This window comes from Chenopodium quinoa, unplaced genomic scaffold (genome assembly GCF_001683475.1).
Source record: "Chenopodium quinoa cultivar QQ74 unplaced genomic scaffold, ASM168347v1, whole genome shotgun sequence".
Lineage (NCBI taxonomy): Eukaryota > Viridiplantae > Streptophyta > Magnoliopsida > Caryophyllales > Amaranthaceae > Chenopodium > Chenopodium quinoa.
The window spans coordinates 3,172,663-3,191,607 of NW_018743920.1; the positions used below are offsets into that span (position 1 = coordinate 3,172,663).

Sequence of the window (18,945 nt, forward strand, 5' to 3'; positions counted from 1 at the left end):
TTAAAAAAAATTGGGCAACTATAAATCACAATATTATATTCTTAAAAGTTGTGTATTAGATGCTACAATTTAAAAATGTAAATACCAAATCAACCTATCACATACTTTTATTATTCCTTGACTAATTTATGATTATATTACTTATCAATCAATAATATATAATTATATATAACTATAAATCAATGTGCATGGCACGAGATCTGACCTAGTTTTATTTTATTTGCAATCCTCGTGTATAAATGAATCATGAATTCCCATATAAAAGAATATCCTTATACATTCTAATACTTGATTACTCGGTATCAAAGAGATTAATTATCTAATGCATTGCTTCATATTTCATAAACCATTAAATTACGCAAAGTCAAAATGTTAACACTATTTTAAAATGAGTATTACTTCGTACAATACGGCAAACGGAAAAAAAAAAAAAAACTTAAACAGCAAAAATTCTATGTTTTTTAGAGAGAAAAAGACAAATTCTACGCTCACAGAATCAGACACCAAAAATTCTCCCTTTTCTCACTCTCATTTTCTCTCTCCTCCTTTCTCTTCCTCCTCCTGGAGTTGCACAAGTGACCCACAGGAGCCATTCATAATAGCTGCAGAACGCTTCAACATTATCTTAAGATCTCATCTCACATTTCAATCTTCATCTTCTTGTAAGTTTTAATTTCATTTTTTTTTGATCAATTTTGGATCTCTTTAGCATTTGACTGGTTTGATCATTGATCGATTCGCATTTATCAAATGTTTTAATTTTGATTTGTCATTTTGTTTGATTTTGTTCGTTGATTTGATTGTTTGAGATGGTTTTGATTATTTTGCGGAATTTTTGGTGCTATAATCGAATTTCTAGGGCTATGTTGTTGATTGGAATTGTTGTTTAGGAGGTTTGATTTTTGGAATTCTCATGTGAATTAGTGTTCGTAATGTGCAAATTTGTGAAGCGTAGTTCGTTTATTGCTTCACAATGGATCCGAAAATAGTATGTGGAAAACGATTTTTTTAAAAAAATTCCATAAAAATGATTAATTATAATTGAAGGAAAGTTTTCCATGTAATTTTGGGGTAGAACATTTGATTTTTTTTTTTTTTTTTTTTTAGTGTGAATATATGAGCTATATAAGCTAATTTTTGTATATAAATAAAAATGGAGATTGTTTTTCTAAGAGAAAGGGCAATGCTCATATTATTGTTAGTGTACTGGAATTATTAAATTTATTTTGAGTGATTTATATGCACAGAGGTGTCGGTCGTGAAAAAAAAAGAAGAGTGGAATTCTTGTTTGAAGTTAGAATACCTGCTTGTAAGTGATAAGAAGCTGGACCGGAGAATTTGCTAAGGTTTCGTAAGCAGGTTGTTTTGGAGATTTGTATCTGAGAGAGGTGAAGTCCCTTGTTATCAGACTCTCTGGGAGGCGCTCAGGGGTGTGAAAAACAGCGTTTCAAGATACAGCGACCAAGTTCAGGGGGTGAGTTCCCCCAAAGTGGCGAGTTCAGTCCGTTTCCTGTGGCCAGGAGGGTAAATTCTACTCATTCCATCATGATGGATGATATGGAGAGTGGTTCTATGGGGTCTTACCAAGACCGGACCCGCACTTTCCCCGACATGCGATCCAAACCTTACACCCCTTTGGTAAGACTTTTTTTCCCCTAGCTTGGCAAGTTTGTTGGGCAGAGATGTTTTGATGTGTCAGTTTAGTTTCTTTGTTTGGAACTTATTGGGGAAAAAAACAAAAAACAGTTTTAGGGTTGACTAACCTTTTGATTATCTTTTGCTAAGAAAAGACAACAATTTCACGGTCATGAAAACTCTGAGCCAATGTTTCTCAAATGTTATACTGTGTTTTTGTGGGTTATATGTTAATGGTTGTGACACTTTTTCTGGATTTTTACGGCATTACCTTTTGCAGGCTTTGGAAAAGTTGAGTTTATTTGAGTATGGAATGTTGAGGAAAGTGAGAACTGATAGATTACAGGGTAGGGACTAGGGAGTCTAAGACTTACCGAGATTTGAGTTCTTGTAAATACATGTTTATGACTTTTCAACTAGAGAGAAAGGACAGAAGGGAGAACTAGAAAACTGCTTCAAATACATACTCATTATGTGAAACCACTGTTATTGAAATGATAGTGAAATTTCTGATGAGAATGGCATTTGGGAAATATAGAGTACAATATTGTGCCCTAGGGCCTAGGCATGATTGTGCTTTTGGATTTGATGTTAACATCATTGGCAAACCTTTGTCGGTCTGTCGAGGAGCAGCTGTAGCACCATTTTATTTGGGACTTAGGCTTTGTTGCTGCTGCTGGGGTGATAATGCATCGAGACTTTATTACAAGTATGTACTATTGTACAAGTAATTATTTTGGTTGCTTCTCCATTTTAAAATTTTCTGGGAGTATGCTTTTGGCATTCGAATTTACTTGAGTGCACTTCAAGTCATTATCATTATCCCAACCCTTTAAAGAGACTTCTGTCCAGGGATGGTCATACGTAACTAAAACAGTGACAGGTTTTTTCTAGTTGTTTGGTTGATCCTTGATCCAATATATAACAATGCCTGCAACCTTACAATAAATATGTAAATTAGTTTAATGAGCTATTCAATTTAAGTATATTGCATTATAATCCAAAAGCCAAAGAATGGTTGATGGACAAAATTATTGTATTCCTAGCACAGATATAGAAAGCTTTGCATGACCTATAAGGCTATAAGTGTATGAGTAAGTAGATGACAACAAGACCATACTATAACACATTTTACAGATGGGGATGTATTACATGTATAATATTCTTTTTCTAGTATTTAAAAAACACTTGTAAGCTGTAACCCATAATTGGCTATAGCATAAAATGAGCTTGTACTAAAGCATGATCAATGTGTACAAGGTTGTTAGCAGAACTTATCCCTACTGTTGAATACATGTCATTTTTTGTGAAAGACTAGCAAAGGCTACTAGTTTTGAGTTTGATGCAAGGGATAAATACTTTTCACTTTTCAGAGTACATTGTGAAATATTGACGATGAACAGAAAGATACAAGCTTCCGGTGTTACGTTATACCTCTCTTTAAAAAATTGCAAACTGTGAAATAAACTAAATAGGCTAATAGGGAAAGGTTAATCTGATTTAAAGGTTTGGACAGTGAAGAACCAGAAACATTCTGGGTGGTGACTGGATGGAGTTTTGCAGTGTAGAATGTGCACAGAAACTTGGTAGCCTAACTTCCAGTGATTGTTTATTATATATTACTGTTTATCAGTATCCCTGTTCTCTTGTGAATTTATCTGCTTCCCTTAATGCCTTATTTAAGTGAATATTCAATATTCAATATGCGATTTATGGACAGTGTAAATATCTACTTTTGCAGGTTCTCCAACTCATTATGGGGTTAAACACTCGCGTTCTTTATATTCTTATGCTTCTGACCTTCGGAGTTATCTTCTATATTGGAGCTAGCACTTCTCCAATTATTGTTTTTGTATTTTCCATCTGCATCATCAGCTTCATTGTGGCAACATATCTCACAAAGTGGGTTCTAGCAAAGGATGAGGGACCTCCAGAGATGGTCCAGGTACCTTCATAGTATATTGTTAATATCTCTCACATGTATTCATTTTGTACTCTTCCAGTGCATTTGATGTTTATCCTCTCTCATTGTACAGATTGTTGGTATGGTAATTTCTGTTAATGTCATTTTTAGTCATTAATGGGTTACTCTCAATTTTTAAAAGGAGTACACCAGGGGTTTTCTAATTTCTCCTGCTTGATTGTGTTAAACCAAAGGCTTATACTTCGTTTTTTTTTTTTTAAATCGAACCTTTGGTAAGGGAACAAGATTTAAGGAAAAGAAAAGGCGGGGAAAGCCAATATTGCCCATGTGATACAAACAAATGAGAGAGAGAAAAGGTGGGGTAACAATGGTTGTTTTCAAATATTTTTGAGGGTATTAAGGTAATTGGTGTGTGTACACAAACAAAAAGTGAATAAAGCATATCAAACATGGAAATGGTGCAACTAATATGCAACTTCTCAAAAAGGCAAATGGTGCAATTAAAGAACTGAGGAATATGAATTCAAGGACAGCAGTAAATATCTGAAATGTTGGGTGGGGGGGAATGGGGGCACCAATGACTGCTATTTTGTGACTAGAGAAGTGAAGCTGAAATTTCTTCTTCAAATTATGTTTTGTGGGTAATTCGGGAAGCAGAAAACAATAAACTAGATAAGTTGACTGTGTAAGGACTCCATTGGCTCTTCTATTTTCATTGCTTTGAACGTGAGGCTAAGAGGAAGTGCCCTAATTTTGTGGAAGTTGGGTAGTATTCAGTGTTCAGTTCTCCACTGCTTGATCACAGTGATATAAAGATAATTTGTCTGCCTCTTAATATGATATTTTGTCTCTTGTTAGATATCATATGCTATACGTGATGGAGCTGAAGGCTTTTTTAGGACCCAGTATGGGACCATCTCCAAAATGGCTGTACTGCTTGCCCTAGTAATTCTCAGTATATATTTGTTGCGGGATAGAACTCCGCAGCAAGAAGCTGCTGGCATTGGAAGGTATTATCTAGTTTCTTTTTGGTACTACTGTGCTTGTTTGGCTGACAAAAGAAAATTCGGAAATTGAAACTTCATACGAAGTGGAAGAAGATGTTTGGTTGGCAAAAACATGGGAATTTGAACTTCCTATGAAGCTCTTCCCACAAATTGGAGAAATTTACTTACTTGGGTTCCCTAGGTAAGTGGAAATGCCTGTGGGAAGTTAAAATTTCCTATGATCAACCAAGCAAAACTATGATTTTCCTAGGAATTGCTATCACAAGTGAATAAAACTTCGTAGAAATAACTATGTCCTGTATTCAACCAAACAAGCACTAAAAATAAAGACTTTAAGCCTTTGGTTTGTGCTTAATCAATTGATCATTTTCTTTATGTGTTTTGGTGCAGGGTCTCATCTGCTTTTATTACTGTTATTTCCTTTTTGCTGGGAGCTTTGTGCTCAGGTGTAGCTGGATATGTTGGGATGTGGGTGTCTGTTCGTGCAAATGTCCGTGTTTCAAGTGCAGCAAGGCGGTCAGCCAGAGAAGCCTTACAGGTTGGTGGTGTGTGTAACTTTTTTATCCTATAGTATATCTATATATGCATGTAAATATAATGAAATGGGACAATAATTTCAGATAGCTGTTCGTGCTGGTGGTTTCTCAGCCATTATTGTCGTAGGCATGGCTGTACTTGGCGTTGCCATTCTCTATGCTGCTTTCTATGTATGGTTGGGGGTGGATTCACATGGTTCTATGAAAGTCACAGATCGTAAGCGTTCTTTTTTCTTTTTCCTCATATTTTTCTTGTAGTTATCTTCGTATGTTTGAACATGAATGATGTGTTGTTAGACCACTGAAAAGCTGTAGACTACTTGCTTCATTTAGACCACTTCTTTTAGGATAAAGGGAGCAAAGATCTTCTTGACTGTAAAAGCTGGTTTAATTTTTTTATTGTTATTGTGATGTGGTATCTTTATAATTGGTTCAAGATATGTAGATGTATCAGTCCCTAGCCCAATGTTTTATGAGAACTCTACATCATCCACTAATTATGCTTCTATTATACAAATTGTTTGTTTAGCTGAATACTTCAACATGATGCCATGATGGGTGTTTGCTTAATTTAATAGATATAGAACTTGTATACTGGTATTCTTTCACTATTGAACAACAGATTTAATTATCTGCTGTTCCTCTCATATCAGAGGTGAGAAGCCTTTGGGTATGGGGTCTTTTTGTTTTTTGACAAAAAAAAAAAAAAAAAAAAGAAAAAAAAAAAGAAAAAAAGAAGAGAAGTTTACACTAACTGTCTCTTGACTTTGCAGAACATGCCTATTGTTATTCTATTTGCTACTAATTTTAGGCCTTTTAGCCGATCATGATTAGATCATCATAAAAGCCCTAACCCTATTGGCAGGACAATGGAGTTGCTACATATTCATCTCATTCTCATAAATTGGATGACTCCCTATGGCTACAACGCTCAGCATTTTCAATGTCGGTTGTTACTTGTCACCTTAAATTCATGTTACCTATGACGACCATGAAAATCTAAAATAATTACCGGATCTTCCGTTGCAAACTTTACTATGTTTGGCTGTGGAAAAAAAATTTGGAGAAGAACAAATCCTTTGATTAGTCTCAAACATATGACATAAATCTGGATAATCATTTCTGAAATCTGAATACTTGAGAAGCTGTCTCACACTCTCACTAATAAAATTCTTCCAAATCTGGACATGGTAGGGAATCGTGGGAATATTGTTCTCACTATAGCAATGCTACTATGCTAAGGAAAATATATTGAATGCTCGTCTAATCAAATTTCCAATGGTTGTACTGATTTGCACTATTTACATGCAAACTCAAATAACTCTCTTTGCACTTTTCACCTTTGATGGTTTCTTCATACTACCTCTGTCTCATAATGTTCTTAGCTTTATTTTATTTTGGCACTATTCACAAAGTTCATTTTGACCATCATTTGTAATACTTCTTGTCTTTTTATAAGTGCAACATGTAGGGGATGTACAATATTATTGGAGAGGAGAGAGATAGAGAGTGTTAAGGAAGTGGTCCCATGTGATTAGGAGAGAGATAGAGAGAATTCATTTCCACAAGTAGTGATGTTGCACTTATTATGCAACTTCCAAAAATTGGAAACGTTGCACTTGTTATATAACGGAGGAAGTATATACATAAGGAAATATATACTCATGTGAGATCTTGTTAGATTTATCTCAAAATGTATATTTGAACTATCAACTTTTTATAAATTTTACAAATACACAATAAGAGATATACATGTTCAAGTTTTCTCACTGGAAAACGTGAAAAGTGAAATGTTAAGAACAAATTTGCCTCCGCTTGAAGGATGGAAAGTGAGACATAAGTGTAATCTTGTGCTGCACTGTAGAATGTCCACACCAGTCTTTGTAGGTACTAGTTCATTTTTGGGTTTGGTAGTTAATGCAGTTTGACAAGTGGGTATGTAATCATGTATTGCTCATCCATGTTCCTTGCTTTTTACACAAAAGATATGCTTTTCCTTGTTACTGTAGGTTATATTTCATCTTCTGTGTAATTGATTCCTGTATATCATGCTAAAGTTGGCATGAGGATTGATCCTCCGTAATTTCATTATGCCAGTGCCTCTTCTACTTGTTGGTTACGGCTTTGGAGCTTCGTTTGTTGCTCTCTTTGCACAATTGGGTGGTGGTATATATACGAAAGCAGCTGATGTTGGAGCTGACCTTGTTGGAAAAGTTGAGCAGGGAATACCTGAAGATGATCCTCGTAATCCTGCTGTCATTGCTGACCTGGTAATCTATTTATTAGAAGTTTAGGGCTTGTTTGGCATCGTTTTTTGTTTTCAGTTTTCAGCTTGTTTTTTGTTTTCAGTTTTCAGCTTTTTTGAAAACAAAAAACCAAAAACAAGAAACAAGAAAAAGGTGTTTCCACTTTTCTGTTGTCAGTTTTCAAAATTATCATGATCTTAATAAATTTGACTAATCTTTGATTCATTATATTACATATATCATATGATTTTGAAAAACAAAAAAACAAAATACAGAAAACCACTGCGGTGCCAAACGAACTCTTAGCTTATAGTTTTTTAGTTTCTCATATACTTCCTCCGTTCTTTTTCTTAATTGCAATCCTATAAGGAAGTTGCTAAATAATTGCAACATTACTTTATTTCCAATGTTTCTCCTTTTCTCTCTCTCTTCATTAGATGGGTCCTCTAAAGTTGCAAATCTTGTGATTAAATACTTTGCGTATTATTGATGACAGACTATGAAAATTGTACTTGGCCAGTTTTCCTGCTAATTTTGAATAATTCAAGTAAACCAATTATTAATTTATGAATTTTGTAGACATGCTAAACTTTTTTGATTGGAGTGACGTCTAACCTATGTGCTCCCCTCTCTTTGTTTATCTTCTCATTATTGTGTCTGTTGTGCTTCATCTATACATTAGTGAATAAAATATTAAAAGAGAAAGATAAAATCTTTTGACAAGTACATGAGTCTGGGGAACCGAAGACCTTCCAGTGTCCAATGACAAAAGAAGAGCATAATCAACATTGATGTAATTAATATCTATCATTATGCCAGAAAAGTGGAGATGCTCCAGCTTTATGTTTCCAAAGGAGGAGTATCCCTCTTTTCCTTTTATTTTCTGTACTATGATTTTTCTGTTTGGGGTTTTTGTCAAGCTTACTGCTGTCAGCTTGTGAACTTTGTTACTATCCGGATATTTTTTGCAGTCGCTTTATTGTTAAACATATTTAGGCTCCTTGGTTATGGCAACTTGAAATATGAAACTATTGAGATGTCATTTGCAGGTTGGAGACAATGTCGGCGATTGTGCTGCTCGTGGTGCAGATCTATTCGAAAGTATTGCTGCTGAGATCATAAGTGCCATGATATTGGGTGGAACAATGGCACAGCGTTGTAAAATTGAAGGTAAGCAGACCTGTAGCATGCGTCATTCCCGATCTTTGTAGACCTACTCACATACATATATTCATAGCTGTATTTTATATTTTGTATTATTTGCTATTTGAAATCAAATTTTCACCACTTTCTCTCTCATCTCAGAGCTACTTTTAGGCTACTTTTGGAGCGCATTAATGACAATATTGCCTCATTAAGTTCTTTTGTATATTTGCAGTTTCTTGCATCTTATAGACTGACTAGCTGCCCATTTTCTGGTGACAGATCCAACTGGCTTTATCTTGTTCCCTTTGGTGGTTCATTCCTTTGACCTTGTCGTATCTACTGTGGGTATCTTTTCAATAAGAGGCACACGAGAGGCTGGCTTAGCTGCAGAAGATCCAATGAGAATACTTGAGAAAGGATATTCTGTTACAATAGTATTAGCGGTTTTGACTTTTGGTGCGGTAAGATCAATCTTCAATCCACCGATCCATTCAAGTACTCCAGCATTGTACTTTGTTTTCTTTGGGCATAGTTGACGATTGAGCTTTAGCTACTTACTTCCCTTAGGAAAAGAGGGGGGGGGGGGGAGAGAAAGCTGCTTATTGGTTTTGGTAATTCTGTTCCCCAAACAATAATTTACTGTTCTTATTTTGAGTTTTCTTTTTATGCCTTTGTTTATCTGCAGTCAACGCGTTGGTTGCTATACACAGAGCAGGCACCTTCAGCTTGGTTAAATTTTGCATTGTGTGGGCTGGTCGGAATCATAACAGCATATGTATTTGTATGGATCACCAAGTACTACACTGATTATAAGTATGAGCCAGTACGTACATTGGCTCTTGCAAGCTCATCAGGCCATGGGACTAATATAATTGCTGGTGTCAGTTTGGGACTGGAGTCAACTGCACTCCCTGTTCTTGTTATCAGTGTAGCTATTATTTCTTCTTTCTGGTTGGGTCATACTTCTGGATTGATGGATGAAGCTGGAAACCCTACCGGCGGTTTGTTTGGAACAGCAGTGGCCACAATGGGCATGCTCAGTACAGCAGCTTATGTCCTGACCATGGATATGTTTGGGCCAATAGCTGACAATGCTGGTGGAATTGTGGAGATGAGCCAACAGGTATCAATGGATTTTTAAGTCTAGATGATTTTACATGCATTATTAGCTCATGCTAACTGATTATCATATGCTTCTCTCTAGCCTGAAAGTGTTCGAGAAATTACTGATGTCCTTGACGCAGTTGGGAACACCACCAAAGCTACCACTAAAGGTTTTGCTATTGGATCTGCTGCACTTGCATCTTTTCTTCTTTTCAGTGCCTACATGGATGAGGTGGCTTCTTTTGCTCGTGTACCGTTTAAAGAGGTTGGTATTAACTTGCACCTTGGCTTGTTTCCTTATGTACTTGTAGTGTTTTGATCTTCCTAAATTTATAATTTTTTCTATGTTTCAGGTTGACATTGCAGTTCCTGAAATTTTTGTGGGCGGCTTGCTAGGCTCTATGCTTATTTTTCTCTTCAGTGCTTGGGCATGTTCAGCAGTTGGCCGTACTGCTCAGGAGGTGGTAAATGAAGTCAGAAGACAATTTATTGAAAGGCCTGGAATCATGGTAAGTATTTATCTCATCATGTTTGTAGTCTGATTGGTGATGTGTCTGGTACCAGTTAATGATTGTCGTTCAACTGTAGGATTACCAAGAAAAGCCTGATTATGGTCGATGTGTGGCAATTGTAGCGTCAGCCTCATTGAAGGAAATGATCAAACCTGGTGCTTTGGCTATTATATCACCAATAGTGGTTGGTATGTTTTTTGTTCTTGTGTTCTGGTATCATTTGTCTACAGAAGAAACTATTATGTTATAGATGATTATATTTCTCTCTGGATTACTGGAAAGCTTTGAATATTAGATACTTAATTTGCCAGTTTTCCTGATCATTATTGACATAAGTTTGTTTGTTACAGGTGTTGTTTTTCGGATACTAGGACATTATGTTGGACACCCATTACTTGGTGCTAAAGTTGTGGCTGCAATGTTGATGTTTGCAACTGTTTCTGGCATCCTTATGGCTCTATTCTTGAATACTGCTGGTGGTGCCTGGGATAATGCAAAGAAGTATATAGAGACTGGGGCTCTTGGAGGCAAAGGAAGTGACTGTCACAAAGCTGCCATTACTGGAGACACGTAAGTTATAATTTTCTTTTTTTTTTTTTTTTTTTTTTCTTTTTTTTTTTTTTTCTCTTTAAAAAAAAAAAAAACTCCTTAACAAATACATCTAAGCTTTTGCAGTAATTTTTCGTTTTGCTAATAAATGAGAGATTTGCTGGTTGGTGTGTTCTGTTCTGATCTGTCGTTACCCTGTCCCTGTACATGGCATGCTTATGCTTGCATGCACTTTTCATCAATTGTAGGTTTAATGAGGATATCACCAATCTTGTATTCTTAAGATGTTTTCAGTGATCATTATTCTGTGGTTTCAATGATCAATTTATATGAATGCACACTATATAAGCCTGCCTAAATGGGACATCTTTGTCGAATTGTAACAACCTAGTGATGTCTTGTATGTTTATTGGAGTGGATAGTGAGAAGTATATACTTTAACTTGCTGTTATTGAGGATCAGTCATAGAAAGATAATGCAAGTTAATGTGTATTGATCTTCAATCTAGTCCTTGTGCAATGGATCAATTCAGTGTGCTTATCACAAATTAATTACTCCTGCTTTCTGTGATCAATTTTACTTCAATGAATCAATGCATTATGTTGTCCACAATCCTCATCAAATGACAACATAGAAGTCTTAGATGAAGATACAGTTGGTAAATCACTGCTAATGAACAACTTCATCTTTCTTTAATGTATAATTTAATCCTTTGTACATTTACTCCAAAGTCATCTAATTAAAAAATGAAGAAAAAGAAAGATAAAAACAAACTTACCAGGAGCTGTGGTGTGTTGATCTCAATTTGGCAGTGTAGCTATATCCCCAAGGTCAAGTGATTAAATAAAAAAAAAAAAAACACAAAAATATCTTACTAAATATGACCAGCTATGAGTGTCAATACCTTCCAACAAGGTCAGACAAAACTGATCAAGTTGGTATGATTGTCACGACTTCTGTGTGTGGACATAGAGATAATTGTTTATTGTAATGAAGTAGGCATTGAGGTGTGGTTTGGTTTGAAAAAAAAGGGCTCGAGAAAGAGTAATCAATTTTAAGCTTGGTTTAGAGACTTCAAATGGGAAATTGATTATCATTGCAAAGACACGTTTGGACACAATAATAAAGGATTGATTACCTCTACTCCCCTCCACATCCTCTGCTCTAACTCCCAATGCACTCATTAATAGGCATTGGTGTACATGTCCACTCATTCTTTCCTCAACCCTAGCAGCCCACCGTTAACTTTATTCTCCGTTCATCTATTTCTCTTATTAAGGCCATGATGGCTCCATGTAAGACCAAGAATCCTGCACTTGATCACTCCACCGCTCTATCTCTTTCTGTGATATGGGTACTTAGATGATTAAGATTTGGCTGTTTGATGTAAGATGGTGCTGGAATCTAACCACCTAGATGTCTGCATCTTGGCTATTATTGGCAGGAGAAATTTTCGTTTTACCCCTTCTATTGGTGGGTCTGGTGGTTCATACAGCAGGTATGATTGGCATTATCTTAGATGTACACACACCTATTTGTTATTAAGCCTAGCCACGGCCCTTGGCATGATGGCCTGCACCCCCATAGTGTGGTCATGGCCGCAAAAGGTGGTAGACAGGTAGTAGTGTTGCTGTGTTGGTGGAGGTGGCTGTGGAAGTGGGTATGGGGATAGATGTGGACAATAGATCTAGGTTGTTGGTACTAGAGGAGTACTGGCAGCAGTTGAATTGATGCTGGGTGGTGGTCAAGATGGTAGTGGTGTTAACAAAAAATGTGATTGTGATGTTGAGTTGTGGAGTTATGGTTATGGTAAGTTAGCCTTGAAACCCCCAAATTGGGGAAATTGAAATCCTCGGGTGGATGAAGGGAATCTGTTACCTCTTTCTTTACTCTTTTAGAGCAACCATTTGGAGAGAAAATATGTCTCTAGCCACTGTAGTTGGTGGCTGTAGGGCTGAGCTCAACTGAAGTGCTAGCTTTTGTTTCAGCTTCCCTATTTTTTTTTTTTTAAATCGTTGTTCCTGTTAATGATATTGGCTGTGCATCTGTTTATATGAGAAATAAAACTAAAGTTTACAGGCTATAAGTCTATAAAGACTCATGATCAATGCTCTGCTTAATATGTTTTGAGACTATCTATATTTGCTTGAATTTTTAGTCATTACAAAATTGTCTTCTTTTGCTGCTACACTCATGGAAGTTTGAATTTTGATTTTAATTGCAGTGTCGGAGACCCTTTTAAAGACACGGCTGGGCCTTCAATTCACGTTCTGATAAAAATGCTTGCGACGATTACTCTGGTTATGGCGCCTGTATTCCTGTAACTTTGTTGATGCGAAACTGCAGATTTAACTGACCAGCACCCCTTTCTCGTCCCCCTTCGATGTAGATAAGAGGGTGCCAAAAATGATTTGTGGAGTTACTTAGTCACAGAGGAATTCTTTTTGTTTTTCCTAATTTTGAATAAATCTCTCTTTAGGCAGAATCTCGAATATCCTCTTGTATTGGTACTTTTCTGTATATGACAATATAAATATTAACAGTTGGCTTGAGGACAATGGTGAAAGATTTATATGGAGAGGTTTGTTACCCCAGAAGAAATTTGTCCACAAACCTTGTTTTCGATTGCTGCACCTGAATACTAGCAAAGGGAATGATTAGTATATAAAGGAGTATTCGTTTACTCATAGAAGTACTAATTATCACATTTAAAAATGTCTGGGAGTCGAATGAAATACTTAAACTGGGGTATAGAAGATTTTTTAATGTTTTGTTTGGAAGGTGAATTTGATTGCATTTTTTTTTTGGTCAAATTTAAAAGTTTTGATGATTAATATCTATTAGTTTATTAAATATTTGTGTGACAAAGGCATGTAAGATCTTGTTGGATTCATTTTCAGTATAATACTCCTAATGTAGTATTAACTTTTCACTCCTAATGTAGTATTAACTTTTCACTATATTTAAGACGTATCTTATAATGGAAAAATAGTAAGTTCATTCCAATATAAACATAAAGGGAGATGGAGCTTGATAGTATACTTCATAATAAATGATGTTAAATCAAACAAATAAAAGCACTCTAAAATTCACCTCTACTAGAATGTATAATGCACGTGATATAAGTGTGTTTAGGAAACAAAAGTAGTATATGTGAAAGTTATGGATATTTTGTATTATGTTAGTTTGAGTTGTGGCAATCATATAAAAAAAAAACAAAAAAAAAACACTAAATTAAAGAGCGTATTCAATCGCTAGTAGCTTTTAGTGGTTTGAGTTATTCAAACCATTACTTAATACAAAATATGAGTGTTTGGCAATGTAGTGGTGAGTGTAGAGTTTAGTGGTTAGAGTAGTTTTATGAGAAGTTAATATTATTAGCTTTTTTGAAAATTTGTGAAAAGCTAGGTAGCTGTTGGGATTTTTCTTTTGTGTTTTTAGTATTTTACAGTTAATAGCTAGTTAATATAGCTACTTTACCAAACACTCATTCTTAATTATGCTAACAACTATACATACAGCTAATAGCTACTATCACAGTCAACGACTACCTCTACCGTTACATTTTACTGAACACACCCACAGTATTGGGGTTTTCAAGTGCTGCAGACTGCGGTTAAACGTTAGTAAAAAATTGTGCAATTATAATATAGATTTTCAAGCTAGTGACTTGCAAATATTATACCAAAAAAGCCGTGAAGTTGAGGTCTAATCAGGGTCTTTGTTACAAAAAATAAAAGTTAAATAAAAAACTCCAAGAAAAAAAAAAGCAAACAAAATTCTTATTATTTTCACAAATACTTTCTCCGTTTTATTAATATTGCAACAAGGATGAAATTACGCATCCCAGGCACATTTTACATGTTAAATATTTATAATTCTATAAGAATAAAAATTATAAAAAGTTGATATTGTGTAAGTATTTTACGAGGCGAATCTAACAAGATCTCACATGAATATATTTTACTTAATATATAAATCATAATATGTGGTTAAACAAGCATGATAAATAGGTGCAAAAGTCCAGTTGTTGCGTTTTTTTAAAGTTGCAACACTTTTCTTTTCACGCTTGGCGATGAATGATTTCAATCGTTAATATCTTTATCAATGTGTAAAAATTATAAACATTTGAGTAGTATAAATTGAAACGAATCTAACAAGATCCATATGACTATATTTTTGAAGTATAAATCATCAAAACCAGTCACAGTGTTACACTATAAAAAAAAAAAAAATGGAGAAAGTGTTAGAAGACAATGTGAATGCCAATCATTGATTTGATGTTGCAATGCACATATAAGTCCAACCCTTGTGAACTTATATGGCAATATATGAGCATGATTGAATTGTACTCTTAGTATAGAAGTATTAGCTATATATATAGGGTGTCATATGAGGCAATAATAATAACATACTACAATTTCACTCATCCTCTTTACTTCTTCTCCTTCACTTTCTCCTTTCACTGATAAAAGACTTTCTATCGGTAAACATTTAACACGTTATCAGCACCAGTTTTCAGTCAGGTATATTTATACCTACTTCTAAAAATTTATAACAAATAATACTATCTACTTCTAAATGTTTCGATGAGTATGCTCTATAGTTGCCCATATTTGGGATCCTCTATAACAGAAACTCAAACATTTACTATATATACCTCAAAAACAACGGTGAAAGTTCTCTTATTTGTGAATTTACTACTATCATCTTTTGTTTATTCATGTTGATGTTTCTTTGTTTGATCCATGTTGATATTACATACTCATTTTACGTAAATTTTTATCTTAGTTATTATAATTGCTAAGTAGTAGCTTTGCATGCATATTATTATTAACTAGATTAACAAAAAGATGCAGCCTTTTATACTTATTATTTTTCTTACTTTTACATACTTTTTGTGTTTCTTTTCGTTTTCGAACCCATGATCTTTTATAGATATTAGGGCTCTCGGACCACTATGGCTTGCATTCCCAGTGTGATAACCTTTTACAATTATAAATATATATATATGGACCATAATTTTATGCCAGTACGTTAGACTATTATATGATATTTTTACAGTTGTACAGAACAGTAACGGATAAACCTACCTCTATAAAAGACGGATTTTTCCCCCAATTTCACCACAAATCCCTTATCCCTTCCCACTTTTTATCCAAAAATCACCTAAATAAAAAAAAAAAAAAAAATTCACCCCCTTCTTCTCCGATATGTTCCCCGACGACGGCAACCAAAACACCCACAACTTCACTTTTGAGGAAGATTTAATGAAGATAAAACAATATTTCCTTCTAATTACGGCACTTGTAATTTTATTAGTAGCAATATTAATTTTTGTCATTATGTATAAGTAAAACTCACTTATTTTGTCGTTTTAGTATATTAAAAGCTTGTTTTTGTTTTATTATGTATGTTTGTTGTTATTAATCATCATTGTATAATATTACCGTTATCATTATAATTATTGTTACTACTGTCATTGTTGTCGTTTTGCTGTTTTTTTTTGCAACTAACATGATTAATTTTTGCCTAATCACATAATTACTCACAATAATAAACCAAGGGGGAGAAAAGACTACATTATTTATGGTTTATTATTATTAAATTTAATTATCACGTGTTTTATTAACTTAATTATAAATATGGAAGAACTAAACATGTGAGTTGTACATATAATTTGTTATTATAAACTAATTATCACGAAATTTGTTGTAGCTAAAATGGGAGACCTTATGAAAAGACAGTTCAGCATCTTAGATTTATCTGGAAAGAAATTTCTGGAATGGAAAGTGGACGCAATGATGAATTTGAAAGCTCAAGGCTTGGAGCACACTGTTAAAGAAAATAAAAGTCCCTCTGGTCAAACAACTGATGCTACCTCTTCTGCAATGACGGTTGAAAAACCTATCACTGAACAAGATAAGGCAAAAGCCTTAGTGTTGTTAAGGCATCATTTACATGAAGGCCTTAAAACTGAGTACATGATGGTTGAAGATCCCAAAGAATTATGGGTCTGCCTTAATGAAAGATTTGGACACCACAAAAGGGTGCTCCTTCCTAAGGCATTATTTGACTGGACAAATTTACGGTTCCAGGATTTCAAATCTGTAATAGATTACAATTCAACCATACATGAGATAGTATCTATATTGAGATACTGTGATCATCCAGTCACCGATGAACAAATGATTGAAAAAACACTCACTACCTTTCATGCAAGCAACATACTGTTGCAAGAACAATATCATGAAAGAGGTTTTAAGAAGTTTAATGAATTAATGAGTGTATTGCTTGTTGCGGAACAAAATAGCGATCTTTTGTTGAAAAATCATAATCTCAGACCAACTGGGTCTTTGGCCACTCATCATGAGGCAAATGCAACAAGTTCTTATCCACTCGAGGCAAATGCTGCACGAAGAGGTGGACGTGGAAATTACAATGGCCGTGGAAAAGGCCGTGGAAATTATCGCGGACGAGCCCGAGGACGTGGTAGAAACAATTTTCAAAGAAACAGTAATTTCAAAAATTTTGAAAAACAGAAGGGACAGTCATTTGGAAGCCACAAACAAACTCTTTCAAAAGGAAAAGACACATGTTACAGATGTGGCATGACAGGACATTGGGGACGTACTTGTCGTACGGCCAAACATTTGGTAGACCTTTACCAGGCTTCTGTAAAAGGCAAAGAGAAAAATGCAGAAGCAAATTATGTTAATGAAGAAAATGCTCCATGTCCTACCCTTGATGTGTCCGATTTCTTCATGGACAATGCTGAAACTGGGAATGATTTCATTCTTGGAGAAAACAACAATGCTTAGGTTCCCCATCTACTAATGTACCATATGCTATGTTTTAATGTATTTTCTTAGTTCCCTGTATTTTAAATTTCTAGTCATGTACTTTAAATCTTTATCATCAATAAAAGTTTGTATGATATTATTGTAAACTAATCTTAAATTTATTTTATGAAGATATGGATCTACATGAAGTTAGTTCCGAATATCAATGCCTTTTGGACAGTGGAACAACACATACTATCTTAAAAGATAGAAAATATTTTTCACAACTAAAGTTGTTTCAAGCAAATGAAACACCATTTCCGGGTCAGCTAAATTAATTGAAGGATCCGGAAATGCTTGTATAATGCTTCCAAATGGAACAAAATTAATAATCAATAATGCTTTATATTCGAGTAAATCCCGAAGAAATCTCATAAGCTTTAAAGATGTACGGCAAAATGGCTATCATCTAGAAACAATGACGACAGATCAAAAAGAGTATATATGCCTCACGGCAGAAAAACATGGCAAGAAACATATATATGAGAAATTGCCAGCATACTCTTCGGGGTTATACCGTATAAACATACGACCCGTGGAAATCAATATGATATCTAACCAGAAGTTAGATGACAAACATTTGATTATTTTATGGCATGATCGTTTGGGACATCCAGCAACTGGGATGATGCAAAGAATAATAGCACATTCAGTTGGACATTCAATAAGAAATGTCAAAATTCCCCGATCAGATGAATTAACATGCTCTGCATGTTCACTTGGCAAATTAATAATAAGGCCATCTATGAACAAAATTGCTACTGAATCTCCAAAATTCTTGGAAAGAATTCAGGGAGATATATGTGGGCCAATTAATCCAGCATGTGGACCATTTCGATATTTCATGGTTTTAATTGATGCTTCCACACAATGGTCACATGTCAGTCTGCTTTCAAGAAGAAATGTTGCTTTTGCAAAATTACTTGCCCAAATTATCAAATTAAGAGCACAATTCCCAGATCATACAATAAAGAAAATAAGGCTCGATAATGCTGGGGAATTTACATCCCAAACATTTAATGATTATTGTATGTCAATTGGAATTGATGTTGAACACCCAGTAGCTCATTTTCATACACAAAATGGTCTAGCTGAATCACTAATTAAGAGATTACAATTGATTGCAAGACCATTATTAATGAGGTCAAGATTGCCATCATCTGCTTGGGGACATGCTATAATACATGCAGCAGCGCTAATTAGATTGAGACCTACAACTTATCATAAATTCTCACCACTACAACTTGTTTGTGGTCGAGAACCAAGTATCTCACATCTAAAAATCTTTGGTTGTGCTGTATATGTTCCCATTGCTCTACCCCAACGAACAAAAATGGGTCCACAAAGAAGGCTGGGAATTTATGTCGGGTTTGAATCCCCCTCTATAATTAAATACCTTGAACCATTGACTGGTGACTTATTTACGGCTAGATTTGCGGACTGT

General features: G+C 34.9%; 2 protein-coding genes across 2 annotated transcripts; both read left to right on the forward strand.

The window, feature by feature from the left end:
• Nucleotides 1–356: 356 nt before the first annotated feature.
• Nucleotides 357–13,442, forward strand: LOC110687940 (pyrophosphate-energized membrane proton pump 3-like). Its single transcript, XM_021864590.1, has 15 exons — nucleotides 357–662; nucleotides 1,248–1,638; nucleotides 3,377–3,580; nucleotides 4,418–4,569; nucleotides 4,957–5,104; nucleotides 5,187–5,319; nucleotides 7,200–7,372; nucleotides 8,398–8,518; nucleotides 8,774–8,955; nucleotides 9,180–9,617; nucleotides 9,699–9,863; nucleotides 9,952–10,107; nucleotides 10,187–10,298; nucleotides 10,461–10,680; nucleotides 12,884–13,442. Exons 2-15 carry the CDS (start codon nucleotides 1,546–1,548, stop codon nucleotides 12,981–12,983), a joined length of 2,397 nt encoding a protein of 798 aa, XP_021720282.1. The 5' UTR covers nucleotides 357–662; nucleotides 1,248–1,545; the 3' UTR covers nucleotides 12,984–13,442.
• A 2,940-nt stretch (nucleotides 13,443–16,382) lies between these two features.
• On the forward strand, nucleotides 16,383–17,480 carry LOC110687702. The gene has a single exon (XM_021864324.1). The coding sequence runs from the start codon at nucleotides 16,383–16,385 to the stop codon at nucleotides 17,478–17,480; it is 1,098 nt and encodes a 365-aa protein (XP_021720016.1).
• Nucleotides 17,481–18,945: the final 1,465 nt, after the last annotated feature.

Coding starts and splice junctions, on each gene's coding strand:
- LOC110687940 (XM_021864590.1), top strand. CDS start 1,546: ATGATGGATGATATGGAGAGTGGTTCTATGGGGTCTTACCAAGACCGG. Junction 3,581..4,417: donor GACCTCCAGAGATGGTCCAG/GTACCTTCATAG, acceptor GTCTCTTGTTAG/ATATCATATGCTATACGTGA. Junction 4,570..4,956: donor GAAGCTGCTGGCATTGGAAG/GTATTATCTAGT, acceptor GTTTTGGTGCAG/GGTCTCATCTGCTTTTATTA.
- LOC110687702 (XM_021864324.1), top strand. CDS start 16,383: ATGGGAGACCTTATGAAAAGACAGTTCAGCATCTTAGATTTATCTGGA.